Here is a 15,765-nt window from a genome sequence, read left to right as displayed (position 1 = left end):
ACTTCACTACTACCATACTCTCACGAATTCCCAGGAACCCTCCTCCATTTGAATGACCTACCCTAATGACTCATTCAGAAGACAGACATTATCTGCTGGGAATTCTCAGAGCATTCAAAATCCAGTCTACCCCTGTCGGGCCTGGCATTCTCTGCCTCCCTTGTGCATACAATGCTCCTAATGGAAGCAAGCCCCTCACCTCAGCCCAGGATCCCATAACTCCCACTTTCCCAGGGGCTTTGCTGCCGCAATGATCATTCTTCTCTCCTGAACTATCAATGGCTCACTCTATATTGGATCACTCCCCGAGCTGAGGAGGGAACTCACTTTCTTCCCCTGTGTCCTTCTATAGCTACAAATACATTTATCTGCTGCCCTTCAAAGCAAAACTGCCTCAACATATACAACCCACTTCATTGGAGTCATTTTCCAAAATTACCTGGAAAGGAAAATGAACCAGAACAGCTGAAACAATGCTGAATTATAACTTTGGGGAGCTCACACTACCTAATATTAAGAGTGATGTTAATTCTATAGTAATCAAGAGAATGTGGTAATTTGGAAAAATCAACAAATCAGAATGGAGTTCATCGATAGACTCACAGACATGGATATATTGATTTCAGCAAAGGTGAAATGTAATGGAGAAAGAGTGTGTTTTCGTGAAACAGTGTTATTTTCCTCCTGCCCCTTGGCCATACATTGATTGGTTTTTATTCCCCTGGGTCCCTTCCCTGTGTTTATCCCTTTGCACTTCAGCTGCTCTTCTGTTTAGTGGCCTCTCTGCCCCACCATAGTGTGACAGCCCCCACAGCAAGTACCAGGTGTTGTTGGTTGTTCTTCCAATTTTCAGCATCCCAAGTATTTATTGTAACATGGCAGGCCACTCATGCATGTCTACTGAATTGATGAATTAACTTTTTGTAATGATCCTAACAGAAAAACATCTCCCTTGTTTGGGAGTCTTTATTGGAGATATGTTTCTAGGCACCTTACATATGGTCTTTGGTTTCGTACTGGACACTACGGTAAAGGCTCTGCATGGTGCTCTGGAGCTCCTGCAGGTACCACATAGGGGAAGTAGGCAAAGCTAGACTACAGGCTAACCTGAGTCTGGGCAGAATATCCTGAATGTCCTTGGAACAAGGAAAGATAGGCAGCATGGTGGGAGCTGCCATAGGTATTTTCGCACCAGCTCCTTATCTGCCTTGAGGCTGACACCAGGCCATTCTTTATCCATCTCCTAGTTTGAGGTAAGCACAGGCCTTTTTTCATCATAGGGACAGTTGTGGAGTGTAAATTGCTCACTGCCTTAGGGCACAGGGGTGGGCTCCCTACCGGCCAAAGACCAACCATCTGTGCCGTCCATCACTGAGTACCTCCCATTCACTGTCACACTATGGGAATAGGGATACGGTGCTTATACAATGCTGATCTTGCTTTTGCTTTGTCTACGAGCAATCAACCCCTTGGATCTGTTTGGGCACATTGTCTCCATATTGGCAGATTTAAGAATATGTGAAAAGGCAAACTAATGACTTTAGTGGTGATCCTCAAAGCCCTGTTAGATATCACAGGGCTGCTTGGGGACTGCTTGAGCAATTGACACACTACTGTATTGAGTTGCGTGGTGTAGCATAGACAGAGTATTGATTTTTTCTTCATGGCATCACACACAGCAAGTTAAGTTTTCAGCACCTACTATGAACTTACATTTGGCCTTGTCACACCTCAGTTATTTACAAATTAACTTCAGAATCTATGCCTGGGTGACACCGGCTACACTGCTACTAAATTAACATACTTAAATCAAATATTTATTTTCTGAATTCAAGTGTATTTTAAAAGTTGACATTCTTACTTAAAATTCAAAAGCAGGTTATCACACACTAGATATGCAGCTGTAAGGAAAAATGAAATGAAAAAGTTTGAAATCTAAAGGAAAAAAGGAAATCTAAGTAGGAAGCCAAATTTATCTGCAATGTAAAGCCTGCTTGATGTTATTTCCTTTATTCTTCATAGCAAGTAGTTTTAGTGTACATATTGTAATTTCTACTTTAGGAATGGAAAAACAGTCCCAAAGGGTGTAAGTATCTTGCCCACCATATCAAGGGCACTGTGTGAGAGGCAGGATGGAAACCCATGGCTACTTGATGCCGTAGTCTCTAAAGAGACAGTGTAGGTAGGACCCAAGTCATCTTGCTTCAGCAGGTTGCCCTGGTTGCTTGACCCTTTCTTCTACCTAGTCCCTAATTCTCTCATCTAGCTCTATAGCCCAGGGACTTCTCACATGTTCTGTGGCAAGCGAGATACCCTAGGAAAGGAAGCAGATGAGGAGACACAGCACAGGGTATGATGGAAGGGGCAGGGGGCTTCTGTGCCCACTAGGGGCATGCTGCCCTCCATATGTTCAGCTAGCCAGAAGCTCTCTGAATTCTGTCCTTTTGATTTTGATGAAGGTTTTCATTATGTAAGTGTGACTGATTAAACTGTTGTCCTGCCTTTGGGGATCAACTTAACCTTCTGCCCCTCTCCCTTCCTGAAGGTTGAGCTGGGGGCTGAAAGTCCCAACACTCTTATTCCCCAGCCTAGAGCTACCTAGGTGCTGCCAGCAACTCACTAGCATACAGAAAGAAACCACTTTGTGGAGATTCTAAAAATTGTAGGAGTTGTCTGCCAGGAAGCAGGGTCTAGGACCAAGTATGTATTTCATAATATCACCCCTGTACACACCAGCTCAATCAGAATACAAAATTTCAAAAATGATACTTAGCTTTTTAAAAATAAAGTCTCTATCTCAAAAAAAAAAAAATAAATAACCTCTTCCTGGACCTCCTGGGCTCAAGGTATCCTCCACCCTTTGGCTCTAGAGTAGCTGGGAAGACAGCTACATAGAGATGTGCATACATTATGCATTCACTCTTTTATTTTTGTAGAGAGTCTTGTTCTGTTGCCCCATGTGGTCTCAAACTCCTGAGCTCAAGCAATCCTCCTGCCTCAGCATCCCAAAGTGCTGGGATTACAGGCGTGGGAAACCGCACCCAGCCACGATTTTCAACATTATCAAATACCTGGGAAGGAAGTGAACAAAAGATGAGCAGGCCTTCTTTGGTGAAAGCTGCAAAACTTTATTGAGATAGTTTAAGTCAAAAATCTGATATAAAACCAGTTTGCGTTGTTTCAGCTTGTCTTCATTTAAACTTGTGGTTGCCCTTTACCTGTAACAAAAACATAACGGGTGGCAACATTACTAGCAGAACTGTGTTTAGATGACATTAAGGATATGGAAAAGACACCGGAGTTTTAGTTTTCTACAATGGACAAAAGCAGAAGCCTAAGAGTCACCCTTTTGCTTACATTCAGATAGACCTCTGTAGCGACTTGGACAATAGCGTCCAAGCGGATGCATTAAATGATATTTTTCAAACACACTCTGCTTTCTAGTGCTACAAGGAAAGCAAGACAGTCCGAGGTCCAAACACATTAAATGAAGTGAACCCACTAAAGAGGGGTTTAAAGTAGAAAGCAAACATTGTGCATAGTTTTACTCAAAATACCAGCGCCACACAAAAATCCTAAGAAACAAAAAAGGAATTCATGAAAAATGTAAAATTTTTGGCAAACACTCTTTTAATGTTGTGGCTTGAATCTGCGGTCTGGATGCCAAATGGGCTCCTGGAAATGGTCTGAATACTATCTTGAAAGAAAACGGTTAACGTCACCTTAGGAACTGCATAAGTGAAGTGAATAGAAAGGCCAGCATTGCATTTGTTTTTACTCTATTGTGCAGAAGGGCAAAAACATTTATTTGGGCTCGTTCACCCTTCTGTGGTTTGTAAGGTACAGTAACCGTTTGTACCCAGTTTTCTCCTACCGTGATGTCAACATGAATCATGCCTCTTTTTACACTTGAAAGTATTCCCATTTGTACAATTAACTATGTGGTCGCATTACTCTTAAGCTATTACTCTCAGTTTTGTCATCAATATGTGATAGCGTTATGGACCGTGTCACACATGAAAAAATGGAGGGATACGGAAATGGAAAACAAGAGTAGGACAGCTGAAAAACCCAAAATTTGTTTCTAAAACTAAATGTTTTTTTGAGGGACAACTGGAATATTTCACAGTTTCTTCCACAGGCTTTGGGATGTTTAGATAATCAGGTATTCGAGAAATAAATAATATATGCCTTCCTAGCTTATCAACCACTTCATCCGTGCTCTGAAAGTATTAGCGTTCAAGATTGTATTCACTTTCAATAATGCCCTATATTAAATCACTCTGTCTTGTTCATATTCCATGTCGTGCTTTTTCCATTTTCTTCAAGATTGTGTAAACGACCAAATACTCTATTTATAGCTAAATTTCAAAACACCAATCTTTTAAATTTATGACATTTCAACTGCTTTTCCTTTTACTAATGATTCGTACCTGTCTTTTATGCACTACCTCTTTCTTTTTCCTTTAAGTTTATTCTGTGGCTCTTTCATCGTTATTTCATAGTATTCTTTTCCTTTATCATGGAATACGCTGTTTATTTTAATAAGACGTGCATTTAAAGCTATGATCTCCCTAAGAATACAACTGAGGCTTGTTCAATGGGCTCCTGGAAAAAGTCTGAGAACTATCTTTTAATGTAAATAGTGTAATGGAATGGTTCAGCAGAGTAGAGTAAAAACATGTAGGTAATTTCTCCCTTAAACATAGGGTGCTTCCTTTAACTTCAAGAGTTATTGTAATTAACAGTCACCAATTTGGAAAATACGTGTAAAACACAATTACGTCAACCACTCCGGATTTAGCACCCTGCTGTTGTTGAACTTCAAACCCTATCGTCTCATGTCTCAAGGCAGAAACCTGTAATATGTAACTTATGCTACGGTTAGAGGTGATTCTACTATATGAGTCTTCAACTTAATTACACGAAGGAGCTCATGAAGACTGACAGGAGGGCAGGGGGCACGCTTAGCAGAAGCATCTTACACCCACCTTGAGCATCACTGACCTACATGCATTCTCCCTACTTCACTGGCCACAGAAACCTGATGATCTCTTGCCATTTTATCATTCAGTCATTCAAGGCTTCACTGAGGGAAGGCTTTAAAACACAGTTATTCTTTAAGAGCCAGAGAATTCAGAATTTGAAAAAATCCAAGAACACTCACATAGGGCTCCATACAGGAAAACAAACATCAAGCAGAGTGCCCAGTCATTTTCTTAGGTACCATGAAATCTCAACTCAGACATTATAATTGGACGGAAGCTGACTGTTACGAAAAACAAATCATGAAAATCAGAATATCCTGGTCTTCTATCCAACAGAACCAGAGCATGTGGAAATCAGCAATGAAATGGATTTTAATCTATCTGATGTGCATCCACTCTTTTCAATGAGAGCAAGGATGCGTGTGGAATTTATACGATTCATCCAGAGTCGCACAAATTATGGTAGAGCTGGTACTAGAATCTGCTTCAGGGCTCAGCATACTTCACACAAACTCTTATTACAAATGCATTACGTATTTGCTAAAAGCAGAAATTAGAAAAGAATCTGAAAATGTTAGCTGTGGGTTACACACCACACTAAGAAAATGCTGCCACGTTTGATGATTCAATATGGCTTTGACCCAATTTGTTTCTGTATCTCATAGTGTTTAAGTCTTGCCATCTGGCATTTGGGTCTGAACGGCGTTTCAAAGGAAGTTTGAATTTGCACTGTGTTTTGAAAATAGCAGTAATGTTATCCCTCTAATATCAAAAGTATAATATTCTATAAATGAGTAAGCACATAACTTTGCATCTTGTTGGATAACATACCTGCTTCTGGCATTTTACAGTGTTCTCCTTTGGGTATAATCTTCACCTTGACGCCAGCACCCAAATCCAGATTTAACCCCGGTCTTTGACTGACGCAGCTCTTGCAGATCACCTTCCATGTCACGCACTTCAAAATACAAAGGATATCGATTTAAGCATTCCGACATGAAATATAAATAAGAAAATGATGATATTCTTTTCCTTAGCGTTATGAAATAAAGCCTGAGCCGGGCGTAGTGGCTCATGCCTGTAATCTCAGCACTTTGGGAGGCCGACGTCACCTGAACCCAAGAGCTGGAGGTGGCAGTGAGTCAAGACCATGCCACAGCAATCCAGACTGGGTGACAGACGACACTCTGCCACATTAAAAAGAAAAAGAAAGAAAGAAAGAAAATAAAAAGAAAAAAACTGTCAGTTAGCGTGGTAATGAATGTCGTTCAAAGATGATACACCTTTGTTTCCCTGTTTTATGATATTTTATGATATTTTATTGTTTTCTGAGTCAGGGTCTCACTCTTTCGTCCAGGCTGGAGTGCTGTGGCACAATCAAGGCCCAGTGTGAGCCCAACCTCTCAGGCTCAGCAGAACCTCCTGTCTCAGCCTCCGCAGTAGCTGAGCATATGGGTGCACCCCACCGCCAAGACTAATTTCTGTTTGTTTGTTTTGTTTGAGGCAGGACTTCTCAATGTTGTCCAGGCTGGTCTTCAACTCCTGGGATCAAGGGATTTGCCCAACTCAGCCTCCCAAAATTTTGGGATTACAGCCGTGAACTCCTGGCCCAATGTCTTATTTTGAATTACAATCTAAGAATGACTCACACTACACATAAATTTCCCGCACTTTACCATTGTGTATTATGAACAGCAAGTATCAACCATCTATGGAATCTGAAGTCAACCGCATGAATGCCACTTTAATCATAAGTGAAATGTAATTTTCCGAAGAATTAGATCAATGTTTTGGCGGGCCTCTGACAAATTCTACAGTTGTGACACCCATCCCTTGTTGAGGTAACTTGGAAATTGTTTGGGTAGTTAATCAACGTTGTGGTATGCTTAGGACCAAGAACCTTATATGTAACTTTACACAAATGAATCCCATTTAGAACAATGTACCAAAAGTAACAGAAAAATCACTGTCTTGCAGTGCGACTATGGAAAGTAGGCCCAAATTCAGTCAATGTTTAGCTTGAAAATGCTACCTGTTGAGGATACATTTTCTGTTTCAGGATAATCTTATCCTACTTTGACTTTTGTAATTATGAATGTATTTAAACAACTGTTAAAACCCCCTTAAAATCACACTAATATAGCTCCCTGTATACCAGTGTCCTGAATTATCCGACTTTCATCCAACATACAGTCAAAAACACCGATCAAAGGAAACAGTGGCTATCATTCATTGAGCTCTTTTCTGGAGTTAATATCCTGCTTCACTGAACTGTTTTGTCCTGAGCCAATACTGAAGTACCTTACGGCACAGACACAATCGAGTGCTATACCTCTTAGGCAAACTGCTCACTTTTTATTATTACAACATGGATTGTAGGAAGAACACAAATCTTTGAACATAATATGAATTCCTTCTCCATGAGTCAAGTGTTCTTTGCAAGCCTCAATCTCTGAGCCTCGGTTTTCTTATTTATACAATGGGGCTAACATCCCTTTGCAAAGGGGCCTTTTTCATGGTGTTATAAGTTCGGGTGACTTTGCACTCTACACACATTTAACGGGTGCTTATAATACTGTGGAGACCATGGCTGAGAAGATCATACACCAACATTCTAAGAGGATCAAATTAAACTAGTGAAATAATGTACATTTTTATACACCAAATTAACTGTTTTCAAGTGACTTAGTAAGGACTGTATTTTCAAGCACACAAAATCCATCTCGAAGAATAAAATAAGATTCCTTATATCCAGGGACAGCATGAAACTGCAAACTATACTCTCCCCTTTCCTGTCAACATCGGGCAAATGTTTGGTATCTTTTTCTATTGTTCTCCTTCCTCCTGTTACTGCTCATGGCATAGACCATGACGCACACATTGACCTTTTCCCGCCCCATAGACATGCTTTCTTTCCCTTCCCAGCACCTTGGATTTCAGCTCTATCCTGATCTTCTTCTGTCTCCTGAACAGGTGTAGGATCCCGACTTTCAGCTGCTGGTTCCTCTTCTTGGGGCTCTCCATTACTGGGCTCCTGGGACTGGCTCTGTGTGTGTGTGTGTCCGTGTGTGTATGTGCAGATAAAAAGTTTTGCTATTAATACATGTCAATAATATAAATATACAGAAATAGATACTTCTTATCATAAGTACTTCTAGAGGCATTCCTCCAACACTACCCCATATACCTGTACTTCATAACATTATTCTTTCCTCAGAGAAGTTACTCAAAGATAGATACCCTCAAGGACTTTGGAAGCCGTTTTAGTCTATGTTGGGATGAATGAGTGTAATCTGTTCTGAATAAGCATGAGGAGGAAGTTGTGGACAAAATCTGGGCACACATGATCATCCATCCACACAAAACCCAAATATCATCCTCTGGACTAATCTTTCCTTCATGGGATGCCATGATCATTTTTTGTCAACATGGGAGACAATTATGAATGGGAGGCCATAAACAATGGACTACCATTCTGATAGTCCAACAACACTATCAGAGAAATAACTTTCTGCTAAGAGAAAACATCGAATGTTAAGACATTCATAAGCAGAGGCACAATGAACTCAGGAGGTTGTGAACTTCTTCTTGGTATAGGCCTATACGTTGATCTTCCTCATCAACACGTATTTCACTCTCCAAGCAGAATACTGTGATTGGCAAAATACACTTTACAAGACAACTAGATTCGACCACTTTCATGGTCAAATGTTAACTTGGTCATTTTTTTTTTTAATTTAGAAATACTCTGAAAATCCCGGGCCAGTATGAGTGTGTGCAACTTTTGAAACGAATGCTTGCAAAGCCACTTAAGTAGGTCTAGCTAGCGGAGCAATGTCTTAAGGCTCCCGGCAGAAAACACAGGGTATTTCCCATGGGGTTGGTTTCACAACTGGACACTCCATCAGGGAGACAAGTAGGAAATTACAGCTAGAGAATTAAAATTGAAGTGATGGTGAATTTTGTCACATAATGATTTGCTAGGCCTCTCGTCCGCTCCGGACCCAAATCACTTTTTTTAGGAACTCAGAGCCCCACCCATTGGAATCTCCACAGTGGAGTTGAGAATTTGCTACAAAGTAGTGGGCACTCCTCAAAGGACACCAGTACCAGGCACTCTACAGACCTCGGGGCTGCAGTCACTAGCCGGCAGCGTTCCGGGTCTCCAGGACCCTTCCATACCGCTCATGCCATCCCTCCCCTGGTCCCATCTGGGGAGTGTGGAATCTTCTGTCGGGGTTACAGGTTCATCTGGGACTCGGATACCTCCACCAGCACCCCAGCATCGCCCCAGCTTCACCTGAGCCCCTCCACTCCTCAGCCTTCCTTCCTCCCTAGTTATGGCCGTGACAAGACAATGGGTGCAGAACCGCATGAAAGGGACGACAACTTCGAGGCCCTTCTCACCCTGAGTCACCAAACATGCGACCCTCCGGAAGCCCGCTGGTTCCTCCTCACTCTCACTCACACTTCAACTCCCAGTTGGATCGACCTGTGAACCTACCCGCTGTGTCTCAGTAGGAGAGAAAGAATCCAGACCTCACGGACCCCAGTTGCCAGCTCACAGCTCCACCGCGTTCCCCACACTGGCGAAGGGGCAGATGGGAGGACACCCAGTGAACATGCGCATGGAGGCGGGCACTAAAGGAGCATGCGCAGTGAGGTCCCCTCTTGCCTTAAGGGCTGTGGTGCCCCTCCTTATCCCGCCTGGTCCTGTCCTGTGCTCCTTCTTAGGTCCCCATTAATGACTTTGGAATCACTCCTCTCTGTGTGTGGGTTGCCCCCGACCCAGGACTCAAATACCTCAAATAATGTCAGCTTTCTAAACTCACCCCATGGCCGGGCGCAGTGGCTCACCCCTGTAATCCCAGGACTTTGGGGGGCCAAGGCGGGTGGATCATGAGGCCAAGAGATCGAGACCATCCTGGTCAACATGGTGAAACCCCGTCTCTACTGAAAATACAAAAATTAGCTGGGTGTGGTTACGTGGGCCTGTACTCCCCGCTACTCAGAAGGCTGAGGCAGGAGAATCGCTGGAACCCGGGAGGCGGAGGTTGCAGTGAACCAAGATTGCGCCACTGCCCTCCAGCCTGGTGACAGAGCAAGACTCTGTGAAAACAAACAAACAAGCAGACAGACAAAACAAACAAACAAAAACCTCACTCCATGTTCACCTGACCCTCCTCCGCTGTCCTCTATGCCCCTCCTTCTTCCCAGGCCCAGGATCCCCACAACAGCAAGGCCATGGCGGTATCGCTGAGGTTTAGTAGAAAGATGACGACCTCAGAGGCCATGGACCAAGTGGCACAACACACAGGAAGCCTGTCCGCTTCCCCTCACACTCACTCACACTTCAGCTTCTGGGAGGACTGATCTGCAGACCTACTGGCTAAGTCGTAGTCAGCACGAAAGAAGGAAGTCACCACCTCTCCTTTCACAGCTGTGCAGGGACGGAAGGCAGAGAATAAGGCGCACGGGCAGCAAGGAACTTTCATAGAAAGGGACATGCACATTGAGCCAGGGACTTTGCAGGACAAGGTAGGGTTTTCCGCTGTCCCCCGACTCACGTCCCCAGGGCGTTTGTAGTAGAAAAAAGGGACTTGAGAGCTTTCGTTTCTCTTTGTCCAATCTCACGCATTCAGAAACGTTGGGAACAGACAGTCCCTCACTGGAGGATGTGTCTCCCAAAGACCTTTTATGGAAAAAATGAATTATTTTCATATCCTTATGTATAAATCCTTTTTTATTTTTATTTTTCCAGACAGAGTGTGGTTCTGTTGCTCAGGCTGGAGGGCAGTGGCATGACCACACCTCACTGAAGCCTCCATCTTCTGGGCTCAAACAATCCTCCCGATGTAGCCTCCCCAGTCCCTGCTACTACAGGTGCAGACACCACACCTGGGTAATTGGTTTAATCATTTTTTAGATAGTGGTCTCACTGTGTTGCCCACGCTGGTCTCAGTTTCCTGGGCTCAAACGATCCTCCCACCTTGGCCAGTTTTATAAATGCTTCCAATAAATGTAATAGAATAAATTCTTCTGAAGACTAAATACATTCACACCTGTTTACTTTTTTCTTTTTAGGTTGTGTTATTTCACATTTAAATCTCTGGACTGGTAACTGATTTCCCTGAGTATACCTGTAGGTCATTCAGACAGTGTATGTTTCAGAAATAGCCATAGATTCTGATTGTAAGCTATAGGCTCAGTTCTGACCAGAAAACAAGTCCTGCCAGTCTCCTACCTCAAATATATGTTTGTGTGTTGACCTGATCCCTGGGACAAGTTTCCCAGACTGAGACCATGGTATCATAAAGCTGGATGCTTTCTTGAGGGAGTAGAGTAACATCCACATTTTCAATCCGTGTGTAAATAAAGTAATTAATGGATGAAAAGATGTATGCGATAATGCGAAGCAGAATAACAGGTATTTGATTAAATATGTCACCAAATTTTGCTTTAACAGATCTGATCGTAATTATGTCAGTCTTTGTGGGTCATGTAGTTTCTGTGGCGTATTGTTGTGTTTTTTTAGAAATAATACTTTTAAATGGAAAAAAAATCTTATCTCAATGGCTATGCAAAACAAGTCATGGGCTATATTTAGATCTCAAACCATAGTCAGCTGGCCCCTGGATTATGTTTTACTTCACACGTTTAAATGCTGTATTTTTGTACCAGAAGTCAAAATATTAACAAAGGAGAGTTCTACCACCAGGTAAGATTTAGAAAGCCTCAAGAGAAAGTCACTGTAGCCCTGAAAATGGAAAAGGCCTAATAATCTATAATGTTATCTTTTGTTTTGCTTTGTTTCTAGGTCATGAGAGTCCTGAGGTAACAAGGCAGCCATGGGATCCGATACAAAGGGGTGACTAGTCCCTCTGAGGAGGGATGAGACACATAAACTATACCACCTCTGGCAGAGCATCTGTGGAAGAAGTGACAGCCATAACAGGGGGTAAGAAGAAAACCACTGAAAATGTAACAAATTCATTAAGTTCAAACACAGGCATTTGAGAGAGCTGGAATCCTGGGAAGTCTCAGACACCAGTGGAATTCACCTTCACAGACAGAAAGAGATCCTGTCTCAAAACACAGAGTCAGAGTCTGTAAGACATGATAAAAAGCAAGAACAAAAATAACAGATGCTGGTGAGTTTGTGTAGAAAAGGCAACGCTTACACTCTGTTGATTGGAGTATAAATTAGTTCAACCATTGTGGAAAGGAGTGTGGCAATTCCTCACGGACTTAAGAACAGAAATACCATTTGGCCCTGCTGGGACATCCCATTGCTGGGACGGTACCCAAAGGTACATAATTCCTTCTATTATAAAGACACATGCACATCTATGGTCATTGCAGCACTACTTACGATAACAAAGACATGGAATCAACCTAAATGCCCATCAATTATAGACTGCACTTTTTAAAATGTGGTATATATACACAATGGAGTACTATGCAGCCATAAAAAGTAGTGAGATCATGTTCTTTCCAGGAACAGGGATGGAGCTGGACGCCATTATCCTTAGTAAATAATGTAGGAACAGAAAACCCAATACCACATGAAGTCGTTTATAAATGGGAGCTAATTGCTGAGAACACATGAACACCCAGGGAGGGCCAACATGCTGGGACCTATCAGAGGGTAGAGGCTAGGAGGAGGGAGTGGATGAACAAAATAACTAATGGGCACTGGCCTTAATACCTGGGTGATGAAATAATCTGTACAACAAACCCCATGACATGAGGTTACCTATATTACAAACCTGCACATGCACTCCCGAGCCTAAACTAAAAGTTAAAAGGAAACTCGCAAAAAATCATGAACTCTTCTGATCTTCCCACTTCAAAAATATCAGTTCATTTCTTTTTATAAAAAGAAGAAAGAAGGAAGGGAATGAGGCATGAAGGGAGTGAGGAAAGAAGGGTGAAAATAAGGACAAATGGAGAGAGGGAGGGAGGGTGGAAAGAAGTAAGGGAGGGAGAAAGGGAGGGAGAGAGGAATGCAGCAAGGGAGGAAGGGAAGAAGGAAGGAAGGAAGGTAGGTAGGAAGGAAAGATGGAAAGAAAGAAAGAAGGAAAGAAGGAAAGGGAGAAAAAATAGGGCTGGACAAACGTTTCTGTCCCTAGCCAAACAGCTCTTGATGGGAAGTCACTTTTAGAAACTTGAGTGAAAAGTAACATAAATCAGAGGATTTTAATCATCTTCATTTACAGCCCTTCAAAAGTTATTCTGGCTATTGTTTCTGAGCGATTCAAACCTGCCTTGGTCTCCACTAAATCCATGTACTCTCCAGAAGGGCAACTCTTCCCTGGATTAAAAGCCCAACTGAGGACCAACACAAACTGGTTAGTCTAGGAAGAAAAAGAATAGAAAAGTGCAGGAGACAAATTTCAAAACTAAGAGAGCTGTGTGAGATCATCCTACATAGTTGTTTTTCAAAGAATTTTTAGCAAAAGAACACTCTTGTGAAAGGAAATTTTATCCAAAAGACAACTGTAGAAAATAGGGGAATAAAATGATATTTTTCATATAGATATACCACTTAAATGTCAAGATATCTTTCTGTGAAGGCTATCAAAGAGTTTGATGGAGGTTCTTTTGAAGAACCTAATAAAGTATTCTGTGGATTTCTGTGTAACATTTTAGTTGTATATTAACCTCTGCATCTAATTTTTTGGTGTTTTTATTGTTGTTGCACAGTTGCAATAGGATCTTGATTTTCACAGTCTATTTATCAGTAATCTGTATCTTGAAAAAAAAGAGCCCCACTCTAAAAATAAATAAATTACAAATAACGGATGGAAGAAGATATTTCCTGCAAATATGAATTACAGAAACTCGAAGTGTCAAATTAATACCTCACAAAGCACACTTTGTAGCAGAGATTATTATAAGGTTTGACAAAGTGGGGACATTACATCATAATCACAGAGAGGTGCATTGATTCAGAACACAGAAACACCATGAATATGTAGGCACCTTCAAAATACTCGAGGGAAAACTGATACATTACAAAGAAGAAATAAACACGTGCATTTAGTAGAAGACTTCAACATCACTCTGAGAATTTGGTAGAAAAAGTGTACAAAAAATCAGGATACATAAATGCAGAAGGCTTGAACAACACTATCAAACCACATGGCCTAATTGATATTCATAGAGCAACAGTAGAATGCACACTCTTCTCAAGTGCTCGTGGAATGATCACCAATTCAGAGCTTAGCAGGTGTTGACATGTGCTCTGCTTTCCTGGAAAGGTCACTCTCACCATCACCTTTTTCAAGGATGTGAACGCTGAGGCATGAGGGAGGGTAATTACCGGTTTACTCAGGGGATGCTAAGAACAGAGGAGAAAACCCCAGTGCTCAGGTGTGTGTCTGTCTGGTGGGCCATGTTCGCCAACCCATTTAAGTGGACAGGGCTCCAAATAGCTACCTAAAGATGAGGTTTTGGGCATTTTACACTTTACACTTGAAATCACTGGCTTCATCTCAACTGAGGCCTGACTGCCCAGTGTCTCAAAGACGCAGGTCATGACCTGATCCTTCAGGAACAGATGGTGTTCCAGCTTTGTGATAGTGACTTTCAAGGTGTGGAACACTTGGGGTGCCTTTGAGACACCTCAGGCTTCGTGTCTCTGCTTTGAATGAAAAGCTCATCACCCACGGCAGCCAGGGAGGTACCTTTACTCGGTGGGGCTGATCTGTTGAATTTTTCTGTCTAGAAAATGAAACTTCTGGGAGCACGTCCAGTTTCGTGTAACCTCTTAATAATTGATGCCCCTAAATTCCGTATGTCCTCAGAGACTGTTCCTTTGATTCTGCAGCTTTAATGCATTTATGTCTTAATCATAAAAGTCAAGTTGTTAACCTACAGGAAAATAAGACTTTGTTCATATCACACATTCCAACAGGTTTCATTTGTGATTCCTCAATGTGGGATACTGAAAAAAAACAAAAAACAAACAAACAAAAACCTAAAAGCCTGGTCATTGAAATTAGACTCTGTTATTGTACTTTGTGAAGAATTTTCCTCCTTCACTATTAATTACCCCTGGGCTCATCAACACCTTTGTAAATAAAGGGACAAAAACCATGTGGCATCTACGAATGTGGCAGTATGAGGAAGTATAAGGAATAGGGAGACCACAGCCCAGTGGCTCTTCTTTTGTTTCAAACAGAGTCTGTGAGGTGAAGTACCCACATCTCTCTCCCATCCCTCAATATTCTCATCCTACTCCTGACTGTTCTCTCTTTAGGTGGGATTTTCTAAATACGATTGTCCACAAGTGTTGGTGGGGATGTTGCTATGTGAGGGTATCCATAATCAGTCATCTTAAAACAAAGATGAATGGAGAGGAGAGTTTTCTGATCCGTTTTCAAGTGCACTGCTTTTGGATGTGTGGCTGCAAAAACACATGCTCTCAGCAATCCCACAGCAGCTGTCTCAGAAGATTGGCCCTGGTGCCACCACAGCTGCTGTTGCAGAGCCAGGAGCTCCGAGTGGTTTGGCGTCTTCTGCTTAAATTTGGAGCCGTGACCCCCCTCTGCTCACCCAATTCCTGGTAGCATCTGCTGAGTTGCCTGGTTTGTTCCAGCGTTCCCTGAGAGGCTGTTGTGTAACAACTTTTCAGAGGGTCTTTAGGGATTCCACCCACACCACAGCAGTGACTGTGCAATGGCCGTGTGCTTATCTTTTTGGAGCCCCGTGTGTGTCCTCTTCAGCGGAGCTGTGAAGAATTCTACTTAATATAGATCTCATTCTGATGCTC

The 15,765-nt window shown here is 42.2% G+C and overlaps 1 protein-coding gene across 1 annotated transcript; it reads right to left on the bottom strand.

Annotated features, from left to right (window-relative positions):
* Window positions 1-3,104: 3,104 nt before the first annotated feature.
* LOC117077380 (X antigen family member 1-like) lies at window positions 3,105-9,447 on the bottom strand. The gene is given in 5 exon segments (XM_033201051.1): window positions 3,105-3,218; window positions 5,820-5,946; window positions 7,917-8,056; window positions 9,169-9,262; window positions 9,265-9,447. Coding segments are annotated over 5 exon segments (483 nt in total). The 5' UTR covers window positions 9,364-9,447; the 3' UTR covers window positions 3,105-3,195.
* Window positions 9,448-15,765: the final 6,318 nt, after the last annotated feature.

This window comes from Trachypithecus francoisi, unplaced genomic scaffold, assembly GCF_009764315.1.
Source record: "Trachypithecus francoisi isolate TF-2019V2 unplaced genomic scaffold, Tfra_2.0 Lachesis_group6, whole genome shotgun sequence".
In the NCBI taxonomy this organism is placed as follows: domain Eukaryota; kingdom Metazoa; phylum Chordata; class Mammalia; order Primates; family Cercopithecidae; genus Trachypithecus; species Trachypithecus francoisi.
Note: the sequence above shows the minus strand (reverse complement) of the source record. Positions and strands in the feature narration are given on the sequence as shown.